Source organism: Microtus pennsylvanicus, chromosome 4, assembly GCF_037038515.1.
Source record: "Microtus pennsylvanicus isolate mMicPen1 chromosome 4, mMicPen1.hap1, whole genome shotgun sequence".
In the NCBI taxonomy this organism is placed as follows: Eukaryota; Metazoa; Chordata; class Mammalia; order Rodentia; family Cricetidae; genus Microtus; species Microtus pennsylvanicus.
In genome coordinates this window covers 22,479,682-22,494,721 of record NC_134582.1, presented here as the reverse complement: position 1 = coordinate 22,494,721, position 15,040 = coordinate 22,479,682, and the positions used below count along the sequence as shown (strand labels likewise).

The following is a 15,040-nucleotide window of genomic DNA, read 5'->3' as shown; positions in this document are numbered from 1 at the left end:
CAAGAGGCGGGATGTGTAGGCATTTCTGTTACAGATAAAATTTCTCTTAAGTGGCTGCAGTGTCAGTACGAGTGGAAGTAACTCACTTTCGAGTTCTTGAGGGTTCATAATCAGTAATGTGCACCCTGGAAGAGAAGATCCACAGCAAGCATGTGGTGTGCTTCTCTGTCATGAGCCTCATGACAACCTGGCAAAGCATCCGCGTTATTGCGAGAACACATGCAGCTCTGAAGCTCAGTGACCGGAAAGGTCGCTAGTGGTGTGTCAGATCTCCTGGCTTCAAGTCAGGACCCCACACGGAGTGTCACCACAACAACGCATTTGAAAATATACACAAAGGCAAATTCCTTGAAAGACACAAACGACTGAAACTCAAAAAGTCTTATAGCCACAACGGAAACTGAATTTTGGGGGGCTAGAAAAAATTCCAATAAAGAAAACTTCAAATACAAACCCAAATGCTTTCCCTTGGTCAATCAGATCAAACTTGGTGGTTTCTTTTTTTTTTTTTTTATAACAGCGATGCTAATCATCAAAGAAGAGAAAATAATTCTCAAGTCATTTCAAAGGTCAGTGTTCTCAACTCACTCTACGAGGCTACCATTATTTGGATATCCAAACTAGAAAAGGGGAAGCCAATAATGGAAATTGTTAGAGCAATGTGTGCTATGAATATTGTTACGTTTTTATATATATATTGTGCCTTAAGTCCTAAATCCTCCTGCCTCGTGATCCCAGGTGCTGGGCTTCTAAGACTGCATCGCCATGTCTACCCTAAATCATTTTAAAAGGAAACGCTATGTATTTAGCAACACGGTACCTAGAGAATGTCACTGCTACGATCACAATGTTTCTTAGTTTCTTAGCTACCTTTGTATAGATAGGCTCTCAGACATGGACCATAAAGTCAGGGGTCAATAGGTATTTTAAAATCGACAGGGACCTTTCTTAGGAAACCATTTTCTCATGTATCATCTTACCCCATCATGGCTGCCTCTGGGGTTTGGAATTCAGGAAGTCTTTGCTTTGTGCCTGATGATATAAAGGACTAAAATACAAGGCTTGGGAGGAAGCCATGAAAGAAATAAAAAGGTTGAATCAAGATCTGGGAGTCCAGTGTGTAACCTTCCAGAACCCAGGAGCTTTTCACGGTCCCTGAAAACCAGGACCCAGGGACACACTGAGTTACTATAGTTCATTGCAGCAAACACCAAGGAAAACGTTTTCAGAGGGGAGCAGTGCAGAAGGAAATACTTTCTCATCACAAAAGGAGGATGTTTCTAGAATGAAATAGCCAAGCTAGGCTTTGAGAAGAAGCCAGTGAGTTAAATATGGAGGGGGAGAGCCTTTCCAGTGGCAAGGCTGTCCAACTCTATGTGCTCAGGACCTCAAGGTCATATGGGATGTAGAGCTCACACCGTGAGTTTGACTTCAAACACTAAAAAGCTTCTTCCTTCCTTCCTTCCTTCCTTCCTTCCTTCCTTCCTTCCTTCCTTCCTTCCTTTCCTTTCCTTTCCTTTCCTTTTCTTTCCTTTCCTTTTTATAAATTTAGTATCCTCATATCACCATGCACTTGGAGTGTGTTATCCTTTTAATGCAATATCCTCACTCTTGTGAGGCTACATTCCCATGCCTATTTAACAAAAAGTGGGGGGACCTGTTCCAGGAAAGGGCAAGGCCAGGATTCTAGATTCCTAAGCTGTGAAGCATTAGTATCACGCTCTTACTGTCGTATTTTTGAGACTGTGGGGCCCATGTAATTCTTGATGGAAGTGAAGAGAACTTATGGACAGAAGGTCACGACTTGTGGTCAAGGGTCTGCAGGTTAGCTGATGTCACAGCTATGGACGCTGTTGAATGAGTTACATCATCTGACCAACTGAAAGAAATTCTAGCTGTTGCTGCAGAGCATAAGACATCTTCTCTGTAAAATCCTAAGAGAAATTCTTCCTGAGAGGTAGGCAAAGGGAGAAAAAAAATCTTGTCCACAACATTTAATCTAAGCCTAAGGTCTGGAAGATAAGGTGGGGAAGATGGCAGTCACAGGACTTAATAAACAGCCCTGACGAAGGTCCTGTAGCCAGTTAGAAGCTGTACCTGCAGGTGTCATGGCTGGTAGGGTACCCTGCTGCCTGAGGTTTGGAGTTTGCACCATACCAGGAGATCACAGTGTTGTGATCTGCAGTCCAGATAGACTTGTGGGGTCCACGTGGTTAGGTCCCATTGACTTAAACATATAGACTTCCATTTACCTGTGGAGAATGTAATTCATTTTTCTTTGGCTCCTATTGCTCATTTTTGTAATGAGCACACACAAACATTGCCTGGGACCTATAGACTAAGTCACTTAACCATAGGATTCTTCCTAAAATGCTATCAGTGTTTGTTTACAATTGTGTCCTCTGCCACACTGCCAGTGAAACAATGCTATGGGACATGCTGACTCTATTGTCACAAACAGACAAAGAAGCGCTCACAGATTTGGGTTCAAGTCGACATTCCCTAGTATTAGAATGAAATACTCTACATTGATTTTTTTTCTGCCACTCACTGGGCTCTTTTCACATAAAGTATTTTGTCAAATGAAAACTGACATCACCTGAGCCTTTATTTGCTGATTCAGTTTGCTGGTCCTCAGACCCATGAAATGCAAGCCGGGCATTCCCAGCGATGCCAGCTGCAGTTGAAAACACCTGGATCTTCTAAGCAAAGCAAGAAAAGTTCAGGCTCCTAGTAGAGAAACACTTAGTATTCCTTCATTTTCTGAGCATGTTCTGCTCTTTTTACACCAGAAGAGAAAGATGTGCACTGTGGGACTTTATTTCCCCTTTCACACAAAGACACTTAACCACTACCCCACAAAAGGACAAACAGCACAAATGACCCTGAACTTTTAAATGTTTGTCTTTTACATTTTTTTCTTGTTTGTCACAGAGTAAGCTTGCAATGTTGGCGTCCCAGAGTTTGCTGTTTCTTTTGTTTACATGGCGTTAAGGCTAAAATAAACAAGGGCTTTCCCTTCATCAAACACCATTCATTTTCTAATCGTGATTTATTGAGCTAGCAGATAAAGGGTAACAGCACAAGTCATTGTGGGTTCATTTACTGGTGTTATTTTCATGAGGATGACCCAGGGATCTTTCCTGTTGCTTCCATTGTTGTATTTTCAACTGTAATTTAGGGTTAAAAAATAAGAAGTAGCAAAATGAAAACAGAAATTTGAGCAAAAGAGCCCAACTTTTCTAGTGAGTCTGTGAACAAGCTGGAAAAAGTTGAGGGGGTTGTGATAAGTTCCACAAATGCAGGGCAAAGGGGGGGGGGACACCCTAGAGTGCACCTGGTGCTTTGTAAGAATGGAATGTTCACGAAGAGGATCAAGAAATGAAGGCATGCGTTCTGATGATCCAGCTGGGAGAACAGAAGCAGTCAGTTCAGCCCACTTCCCTGTCCAGCACCCTCACCTATCTCAAAACCTGCTCTAGATAACTCAGACAATTGAGCAAGGGGCCAGGCCAATGTCACACACAGGCTGTTTTTAGCCCAACTTTCTTTAGAGATGATCTTCCAAGGAAATGCCGTCCAAAGCTATGTTAGCAAGTTATCGACATTGGCTTTTAGTAGATATCATCGCCGAGTACAGGGAAATGAGTGCCTGTGCTTGGGGATGCACAGCGCGCTTATAAAACTCCCTGATCATCACAGGCAGCGTGCATTGGGTCTCCCACCTGCATCCTTGCCTTCTCCTCAGGCCTTCTGCACAGAAGTGGTCCTGCACTCCCAGATTCCTATGCTTGGTGATCTTCTCACAGGGGGATGCTGAGGCATCTCTGCACATTCCCCGCAAACATGGAGCTGGACTCGGTATCAGCCACATCCTTTTAGTTCTCCCACTGTTACTTCATCTCTCAAGCAGAAGGTCCCTGCTGATGATGTCATTCCTCACAGGCTTCTCTATTTTCACAGGAAATTTCTGGAGCCGGGTTAACAGGTCTAATGGGACGCTCGACTAGTACCAGATCATTCCAAATGTTCACTATCATTTTATACTCCGTTAAGATGATGCATTTTTGAAGCATTGTTTTGATCATTATTGATGTGGGAGTGTCATATATCAATCTGTTGATTTCATTGGCTAAGCAATAAAGAAACTGCTAGGCCCATTGGATAGGCCCACCCTTAGGTGGGTGGAGTAAACAGAACAGAATGCCGGGAGGAAGAGGAAGTGAGCTCAGACTCCACAGCTCTGCTCTCCGGAGCAGACGCCTTCAGAGAGACACCATGCTGCCCGCTCCAGGGAAGATGCACGCTATGAAGCTCCGACCCAGGATGGACATAGGCTAAAATCTTCCCGGTAAGCGCACCTAGGGGCGCTACACAGATGATTAGAAATGGGCTAAATTAATATGTGAGAATTAGTCTAGAAGAGGCTAGAAAGAAATGAGCCAAAGCAGTGTTTAAATGAATACAGTGTCCGTGTAATTATTTCGGGTAAAGCTAGCCGTGCGGGCGGGGTGCTGGAAACGCAGCCCCGCCGTCGCCCCTATTACTACACATTATAAATATATTTATCACTGCCAAATAATGAGTCCTGAACTTTGCTTTGGAAAACTTGGTCATGCCCTCACTGTGCTCACACATGGAAGTAGCCTCTACCTCTCTCCTAACTGAATACCATATAAAACTTCCACACGAGCCCTGATCTCTCCCACACATCCCAACCATCTCTTCTGTATTTTCTGCTGGGTAAAAGAACTGAGAATTTCCACCATAAACTGCATGAACCTAGAAGGGATCCAGCAATCTTTTGGGGCCACAACATTTAATGACAGAGTGACCTAAAGAGGAACAGAATCTCCAAGCTGTGCTACTCACAGACATGAATTTCCACACAGCACATGCATGATGACAACACCATAGTTCTGTAGATTAACATAGTGCTGACCGCAGACTACGGAAAGTTCTGGACTTTCCAGAAGGATCAAGCACTTCATAGTTCTGCAGAGGCTCTTTCTCAATCAAGAGGACCAGGGTTGCAGCTGCTCACCATGAGGCTGGCTTAGAGTAAAGCTAAGTGATGCTCACCATAGCATTGTTTATGACAGCAACAAGAGGAACAACCCTCCTGGTCAAAACTCAAGGATGGATCAAGACACAACAGCTGTGCAGCCAAGCATGTTTCAGCCTACAAAGAGTCTATTTTAGGAGAATGCTGCTCAACCAGGAAAATAACAAGCAATAAGTATGGTATGCTATAAAACATATGGACAGGATTTAAAGTTTTTAAAATCTACCTTTATAATGCATATGAAGAATAGTGAATGATACAGGCTAAAAGCATCAACAGAATTTATTTTGGAGAGTTAAAATTCCATTTCGAAAAGTATGTAATTTACTATTTATTTCATTTTTTTCAAATAATCACCAACAAAGTTGTGTATTAAACGATGACAAAGACTTCAATTATTTTTTTTTCTGAAAATAAAGGTTATTACTACCAGACTGTCCACTTGAAGACTGAAAAGAAGATAAAAACTGCTTTCTGATTTCAGGATCAACTTATCTGGAAGAGTATACGAGTACAAGTCCTGGTGGTTATAAAAAACCAGTGACAATGCCCATGCAAAATGATATCTATCTGTCTGTCTGTCTGTCTGTATGTCTATCTATCATGTATCTATCTATCTATCTATCTATCTATCTATCTATCTATCTATCTATTATCTATTTATCTATCTATCATTGTTAGTCTCTAGTTAGATTTCTTCAATTAGATCTTATAATTTTAGGGTTAACAGCAACATATTGGAATGATTCTTAGGGGAAAACTAATGACTTAAATTTCAATATCGAAAAGATACAATGTAATGTCTCATGACTCTCAAGTTGGGAACAAACACAACTTCAAGGGAGTTTACTGTTGCCAAGCTTTGTCCTTCTCATATGTTGATGAGCAATATAACTTGCTGCTGGTTGCTGTAAGGGCTGGGAATAACAGACCAATCTACAAAATATCTATAATAAAGCATAATTTTAATTCTGTGGCAGTTTAAACAAGTAATCATGGAACCCTGTGATATTACTGTTGTATTTGCCACAGGACAGCAAGGGCCAAGTCTAGTCTACCACCCATTCTACTTCATGCACAGTTTAATATGGTTTATAAATTGTAAACTGTCAGAGAATCTCAAAAGAAAAATAATATATTTAGTGAAACATTACAATAATACAAAATTGAAATGTCAATGTCCTTATAGAACAATTTGCTAGGACATGGTCCTATTGGTTCTATAAGTCTAGTCTTGGCTGCTTCAGCAGAGGACAACTTCTCCATATAACTAGGGCAGAATTTATGACCTGTAAGACACAAAGTGACTCTTTACAGACAGCAAAGCTGCTGGGGACATAGATGTGCTCTCATGATGGCTGTAAGTCATCTTTTTCCCACCATCAGCCTCCAGGTGGCAGAAAATAATCTAAGCTAGGAGGGAGAAAGGCTGCTGGCCCACGGAGGATGTTTACATTTCCAATTAAGTCATTCCCTAAAAAGCCAGCCCTTTCAACAGTACAGAGTCATTTTATATATGTTCAATAAACCAAAAAATTAAATGCCCCAAAGAAACTGAAGGATTCATTGAGCTCACGGCTAATGTCTGTACTAAAGTTTAGTATTTATTCACCTCCACCCAAAATAAATATGCACTATGCACCATTAAAGAAACTCCTAAGTTTTAATGTGTCTATATTGCATGATTCTCTTATTAAACTGGATTACACTTCTTAGGTTTATAGATTAATACCATCAGTTGATCCCACTGGGTTTGTCATTATTGGAGTGCATGTATGCATGCTCATATGTGTGCCTTTGTGTGCCTGCTTCTCTCTCTCTCTGTGTGTGTGTGTGTGTACATATGTGCATGCGTATGTAGGTTGCCAACTCTATTTTAGCTGAACGCAAATGGTATTAGGACTAATAAAATGTGTTAGTTCTATAGGGACATGAACTCAAACTAGCATGCTCTTTATACATGAATCAATGCATCTATACACTCTTATTCATAATTACGACCATGGAGCAACCACACTGGGTTGCAGACCTCTGCCGCTGAGATTGACGTATCATCCAAGACAAGTCCCTCATTTCTCAATGAGAGAACAACACCCAAGGGTGTAGAAGAGAGAGGAATTTTGGTTCTTTCCACTCATGCTCTCGGACATCTTTTTGTGTTCCCTTTCCTTTCTGTAACTTGGAATTGTGAACTTTAGATAGACAAAGAACATATGAACAGACAACAGAGAACTCCATACTGAGCGTGCAAATAATGCTGGCTACTCCCTGTGTCCTTTTCTACAATCTGTCATTCTTATTGTTGCTAAGCTATCCAAACAAAAAATTTGTGATGTTTAAATTTCATCACAACACTTCATTCTTAAGTGTAGCTCCTAGAATAATGACAGCCTCATACTCACAAATAATGAAATCAACAATAAATGTAAGAAATTAATATCCAGAAGCCACAATGTCCCTCACTTAGCCCCAATATCTTTGAGGGACCTACTGTTGGCTCACCATAGAGATGCCCTGCACACGTGTCTGGGTGTCCAGTTTTCTTTTAAAGCAACCTTGTCCTTGCCACATTCTATATATGATCATTTTAAACAAAATTAAACTGATTTTTGGAGAGAGAATATAGAGAACTATATTTTTGGAATTCCTGGCTGTTTTCATCTCGGGCAATCTGAAATTATTTCTGAGCTTTATGTAGCTTCTAGTTTGGAGGTCGGGTCTAATCACTGGACACCATGACATTGTGCCCTCAAACACTGCATGGCACCAAGATGTAAAATAGCAAGGTCTCCTGGTGTTGGGAATACCAACACTGGTCCACTGATGAAGGTGTCGAGCAATCTGTGCATTGCTTCCCTTTGCAGCTGGAGACGGTGGTGAGGCAACAGGGCAGATGTCTTCACCCCTACAACACTTAAGGAAAGACTTCAGACTGTGGCCAGAATCAAACACTTCATTTGGAATGAGAAGGAGTAACTTTCAACTCCGTTCATTCCTTCGCTTTTCGACAGCTGCCACTGTCCTGCAAGGAGGAGTTTCCCCTTTGAACTGTGAGTGGCCTAGAATTTTCCCCCAAAGTTCTAAGTTCTTGAATTCCCATTTTCAAAGCCAGGAGTCGGCATAATAACCATGTTCAATTCAGGCAAATAGTTATCTATTTCATGTTCTCTACAATCCTGGATTCCAGTATTTTTAATTTTAGGTGTTTCTACAGGCAATTTGCTATTGTTTCTGACGCTCAGCTTGCCATGATATGTTTGGCCCGTGAGAGCTGTAAAATGTTTTTGTGTCCTCGGCTGAGACCCTGTGTCTCTCCTGTCTGCTCCAGACAGCAGCGGCTCCTGCCCCAATGCCAGCAGCACCTTCATCCCAGTATACCCTTCCTTTCCTGCTAGACTGTGTTCTCAATAAAACTACAGAACTAGACTGCTTCCCGGCTGTGCCAAATCTTTGCTTAATGTACCAGCTGGCAGATTAACAAGGTATTACGGAGGCCGCAAGGGATGGCAAAGGGCTGTGGCCTCGTTCTGACATAGTGCTGGTTTCTCCTACCTTGCGTAGTAGTCATTGGGTGGGACCGCTTCTTGGAAGAACTGAAACTGGTACAGATAGAGCCCAATCAGGTGTCCAGCAGTGAAGATCGCCAACAGGACACAAAGGCAGCCGAATAGCAACGGGTCAAAAGTCCTGCACCAGGACCACCAGGTGCACAGACCCAGAAACACAAAGAAGTACACGGCTGAGGTCAAGGACGGCAGCATCATGCCTGCGGAGTTAAAAAGACACAACCATGACACGGGGAAAAGGGCAGGACGTTTGCTTGCCAATCGGTGAGTGCACTGGCTGGAAATGATGTGAATTCCCTTCGTGTATTTTCGCTATTGATCAAGATTTAAACACCATTAACCAGAATCTGTCGACATCATCAGATCCTAAGCACTCTACCATTTGTAGGAAGAAGCCACACGTGGAGGGAGTAACGCTATGAGCTCAGTTCAGACCAGTGATGAGGAAGCCTTGGCTCCTCATCAGAGCTGAGGATTCATCTCCGTTTCTGACCAGCACAACCGCATACGCACTTCGGTGTTTTCCTTTTCTAACTTGTCCTCCAAGTTACAGGAATATATGTACACTCACTCCAGCTCTTCTCTAGAGCAGTGTGCTTTTTACCAATTGTTTTTTATTAATTAAAATTTTATTTCACAATTTCACACTTGTGCATATACCACGCTCACCCCAACCCTCTCCCCGCTCCCCACTGCTCTCCTCTTCCTACACATTTCTGTCTCACATTCACATCAATTACTTTTTAAAGATTTATTTTAGTGTGAGTGTTCATGTGTGTTTGTGTGCGCGCGTGTGGCATATCCTCACATGCCTATAGGTGTCTATTTCAGTTTTGTGTGTCTGTGTCCTCATTCGCCTACCTGTAGATGTCTATCATAGTTTGTGTGTGTGTGTGTGCACTTGTGCAGGAGTGTGAGTTTTTTTGTGTATATGTGCATGTGTGTGTCTGCTTACACACCTGCATGTGTCTATTTCAGTTTTGTGTGTCTGTGTCCTCATTCACATACCTGTAGATGTCTATCATAGTTTGTGTGTGTGGGTGTGCACTTGTGCAGGTGTGTGAGTTTTTTGTGTATATGTGCATGTGTGTGTCTGCTTACTCACACACCTGCAGGTGTCTATTTTAGTTGTTGTGTGCATGCACGTGCATGTGTGTATGTCCTCACTCACACACCTATAGGTGTCAATATAAATCAGAAGAATTTAATAGGTGGAACTGGAATTATAGGTGGTTGTGAGCCCCTCCACTTGATGTGGGTGTTAGAGTCCTAATGTGAGTCCTCTGGAAGAGCAACAAGGGCTTTTAACCACTAAGCCATTTGTCCAGCCTCTTGATTTTGCTTTATGGTCCACTGAGTTTTAATCAGGGCTGTCTGCATGACCATGGTATTGAACTTTTTTCCAGCTGAGATTTATGAAAAAAAAACCATTATATATTGTGGACACTATAGTCTCATTACAATTTTGTTCTACCTGATGAGGTAACTCATTTATATTAAAGCAACTTTATCAGGGACTTTCAACAGACTTCTCAAATAAAATACTGGGTTTTATTTGCACAAAAATTCTACTTCCTTCTTGTTTTTTCCCCTACTAAGGGGAGTTATTTCACCTTTGTAACTTTAGTCTGAACGAGTCCACTTTAAGAAGTTCCCAGATTGCTTTTGGTAGGATTGCCATTTTTACTGTTGATCCTACCTATCCAAGAGATCTACAGGGAAGCACTGGCCTTCTGCCAGACACCAGTCCAAAAAAAGGAGGAGCAATAATATGAGCAAAGGGGTCAAGACCGTGATGATGAAACCCACAGAAACAGCTGACTTGAGCTAGTGAGAGTTCACTGACTCTGGACTAATAGAGGAGGAACCCGCATAGGACCACCGAAAGTGGGGGACAGTTGTGAGGCTTGGACAGTCTGTGGAGCCACTGGCAGTGGAACCAGAATTCATCCCTAGTGCTTGAATTGGCATCAAGGAGCACATTCTCTTTGGAGGGATACCTTGCTCAGCCTAGATATAGTGGGGAGGGCCTTGGTCTTGCCTTGAAGTAAAGTGTCAGACTTTGTGACTCCCCATGGGAAGCCGTACCATTTTTGAGGAGTGGATGGAGGGGTGGGGAGAAGGGTAGGGTGGGAGGAGGGGAGGGAGCGGGAATGGGGATAGCTAAGCAACATGAGAGAAGATTGCATTAAAAATTCTTAATAAAAAAAAAGTAAAAAATAAAAGAAATGTCAGGAAAAAAAGTTCCCAGTGTGGTAGGCAGTGGGAGGGGAGGAGGGGAAAGTTGAGGTAGCACTGGATGACATTATTATGGAAGAATGTGGCCAACATTTAAAGGAAGTTACTGTCTGTGGAGGAAGATTGCAATCTAACTTGGGAAGAAAAACCGTATATCCTGGAGAGTTAAATTAAGATTTCAAATACTCCATGATATAAAGATACGGTTGGCCCTGTACACTCAAATAACTAATTGCCAACAGATCAGAGTTCAAAGTTTCTGGGAAGAGAAATAGCTCTTATTTTAATCTAAACATATAAAATGAACTCACTTAGAAACGGAAAAGATGATTTGACAGAGATTAGCAGTTTTTTTCTGAAAGCCTCAAGACTAGAAATGGGCTGGACCAATGAGGCTAAGTTGGTTTCCCAAGTGGCTGTTTTTACAAGGGCCTGGAATCCATCGTTTTCGTCTTTCCCTTTAATCCCGTCTTTCACTGTGCACATCCCAGGCTGTGACTATCTCAGGGTGAAGCCACTGTGGGACACACTTACCCGAGGAGCCCAGCAGGATGGTCACCACGACCTTGCCTGCGGTGGTTATCATGTTGCCGATGAACTCCTTCAGCTTGGAGGCGACGGAGGCGAGCCTGCGGAACATTTTTAGTTTTGTGCTTTCTTCCAGCTCACCCTCCATGCCTTCTTCTCCATCTAAGTCCTCCTCATAGATCAGTGCCTCCTCTGAGTCCATCTTTTCTGCTCCAGCCTAAAGAAATGAGAAACAGAGAATGTAGCGGTTCATACTTCTGGGGTCCTATGGCTCCTAGTCTGTGGGTCGGTCACTGGGGTCGGCTTCACCAATCAGTAAAATGACCAGCCCCCAGGTCTCTTGGTAGCAAATCTAAGTCACTCCAATTCCCCTGAAGGAGTACACAGATAATATCCCCTGTCTTGGGGTCCCAGTGACAATCTATACTCCTTACGTATACTCTGCCCCATGCTCCCTACCTGCAACCATTCTTTTACAAGTAGAAGAAAGCTACCAGGACAATTAACAATTTTTTTTTTTTTTGGTTTTTCGAGACAGGGTTTCTCTGTGGTTTTGGAGCCTGTCCTGGAACTAGCTCTTTTAGACCAGGCTGGTCTCGAACTCACAGAGATCCACCTGACTCTGCCTCCCAAGTGCTGGGATTAAAGGCGTGCGCCACCACCGCCCAGCGACAATTAACAATCTTAGCTATGATCTATCTGGATGTTTTTTCCCCAGTTCTAGGCTTCTCTGTTGCTAGCTAGTTTTACAGAACCACAGAAGCAAACTAGGGCAGAGGTGGGGATGGGTGATGATCAGAGCTCTGGCGTCTCTCTTCCTTCTCAAGTTTATCTTTGTTGGTCATTACAGGATTTCCTGACCAGGACAGGGGTCTTGAGTTGCTTGCCTAACAGTGCTGTGGCTTCCTGTCGGGTCTTTTAAGAGGCTTCTGTGCTGACTGGATCTTAAAGAATTCAGTGCCTTGGTTTTGTCTCATTAGGGATGGAAGGAGAAGCAGACAGAAGAAAAAATACAAATCTCCAGGAACTATTTTTAACTAAGACTATAAAGGGGGTTTTGAGTGTTTTTAAAGACTAAATAAGGATTTTTTTCTAATTAGAATCATTCTTTAAAGGGGTTGGGATTTTTTTTTAAAGGAATCATACATAGAAGCTATTCCCAAAGACAAAAAGGGTCTGGTCAAGACGAGGGATGCTGCATTTGTCCCCAGGTTGAAAGTCTGCATATATTTGCCCTGGATGATTAGAGCAACTGACTAAGGGCCACAGAGACTCTCAGCCTGGGCTACACATCTGGGAAGACCAGTGAAATCTGGATTCTCTACTCATGCCACAGGCTCTTTCTTGAGCTGCTCGACTCAGACACTCACAGCACTCATCTGAGGCTGTGTTTTTTAGTAGACTGGATTCACCGAGAAAGGACTGAAGGGCTGGTACCAAGGGAAGGACATTCTGAGAGGCTTTGGGGTGCAAAGACATTTTGTTAGCAAGAAGCAGACAGAGCATAAAGGACTTGGGTTATCTGTTTAGCAAAAAAAAAAAAAAAAAAAGCTGGAAGGTACTCCTCCACCTAACCTGATCCAATAATTCATACATACTCACACCCATGAACACTGCATACACAAGCATACACCTCCCAAACAACCATTTGTGTGCCTATGAACACAAATGCACTTGTATGCTCAGGTACATGCCCATGCACAGCCATGTATATATCCATACAGATATACACACATGCCCACGACATACATATGCACTTAAACATATCACACACACTAACACATCCCCACACACAAACATACACACCAATCTCCCTAACAGGATTTAGCCCTGGGCTGACTAAATTCCATACACATAAACTAGGTTCTTTGCAACAATTCATCACGGCATCCCCATGGGTTCATAGTCAGATTTGTAACATCTGAAAAAACTGAGGCTGTGTTGAATATGCGGTCATTTCTCTGCCATTATCCTTTGATGGAGCCCTGGCATTTGGTGGGGAAGATGTGCTCAGGCCCTGAGCACACTTTAGGCAGCTTTTATACAAGGGACTTGAGCAAGTGCAAATTTGGGGATCTCCAAGGCTCCTGGATAAGACCTTGGAGGCTAATAGATGAGTGTATTTACGTTTTTCCTGGGGTGGAAAGAGGAGCTTACACTTATTCATTAACAAGCTTCATCCATACAAGACCCAGTGTGCCTGAGAGGTCTAGTGGAGACTCAGTAATACACACAGAAGGTAGTAAACCAACGAGTAAGCTAAACATCCCATAATAAGGCTCTTCAGAGAGGTCAAGTGGGATGCAGCTGTGACTGAAGGGCGCGGCTATGGTAGATTTTAAGGTCACGGAGACCCTCTCTGAAGAGATGACATTTAGACTAAGATCTAAATGTCACAGAGTCACCAGCCATGTGAAAGTCCCAGGAAAGAGCATCCTGGGCAGAAGGAAGAACCATCCAAAGGCTCTATGCAGGGGAGGAGAGAGCGACAGGAAACAAGTGTCCCCAAGCCAGCTCTTTCCTTCTCTTCGCATTCTCAGCAGATGACTTTGCATCCTAGTTCACAGACGAATGGTCTGCAAACCACATGGTATTCCCCAGACCACCTCTTTGCAGCCTGTCCACTCGTTCCTCCTCCTGTACCAGCCATGGTGACCCATCTGCTCAGCCAGTGGTTCGCTTTGGGACCTCACATCACAATGCGCTCCATGGCTCTCAGATCACTATCAACAAACTAATCTGTCCTCTGTCTAGTCTTAGAATGATGCATCCCTCCTCCCGATGAAGCTCTTGGTAAGATTCAGCCGAACTCCATTCTGTTTCTTCATACATAATTTCTCTTTAATTGGCTCTAAGTGAAATTTGTCATCTCGTGCATCTCTCTAAATAAGGAATATGGCACAGTATCTTTTATAGAGTAATTCCAGTGGCTGCCTGGGAATACACGGATGGAACTTAGGAGGTGTAAGAGCTAAAGTTGACTTTGAGTTTGTCTTGTTGCGTGAGTGGCTGCCTGTGGTCCAGGCACAGAACCCATTGGTAAATGTGAGGGGGGTTGGGGGTGGGGAGAAGGAGAGGCAGCCCTGTTTGTTTATTTTAATGAAGGGAGGGACAGTTAGGAAGAAAGCAAGTTTCCTTCAGGTCACCTTCCCTCACTTTCAAGTTCAGCGCCAAGATGCTAAGCAGGCAGCTAGCACAAGTTGAAAGTGAATGTGGGAACCGGGAAGGTCAATCTGGGGTCACTGGCACCTGGCTGAAGGATTCCCTAGGAACAATTCAGAGATAGCTCATCTTTCGGACGCTGCCCACCTAGGCCTAGGTTTGCCTAGGAGCACGGCATGCAGGGAACAGCTGGGGAACCAGAATCCACAGGTTCTCTTTATCTCTTTTCCTCGTGGCTATACAATCTCCAGGCCATGGGGCCTCTTTCCTACCGCAGCAGGTCTGGATTTCAAGCTAGTCTTTCTTCTTACTCCTTGCTCTGCAAGAAGAACCCATCATGTCCAGATACAAGAGAATTCCACCTCTGCTGATCACAGGAAAGCAGTTTCTCTCTGGACACCAGGGGAGCAGCTCCCTCACTGCCACCACCACCTCAACGGCTCTTCCTCGTGGAAGGCAGTGCGTGGCAAAAATCTTGCCA

General features: G+C 43.3%; 1 protein-coding gene across 1 annotated transcript in view; it reads right to left on the bottom strand.

The window, feature by feature from the left end:
- Positions 1-15,040, bottom strand: part of Piezo2 (piezo type mechanosensitive ion channel component 2) — a 285,223-nt gene that overhangs the window by 120,067 nt on the left and 150,116 nt on the right. The window contains exons 6-7 of the mRNA XM_075971116.1: positions 11,404-11,614; positions 8,618-8,831 (exon numbers count right to left, since the gene is read on the bottom strand). Coding sequence (XP_075827231.1) covers positions 8,618-8,831; positions 11,404-11,614 — 425 coding nt within the window. The remainder of the gene's footprint in view (positions 1-8,617; positions 8,832-11,403; positions 11,615-15,040) is intronic.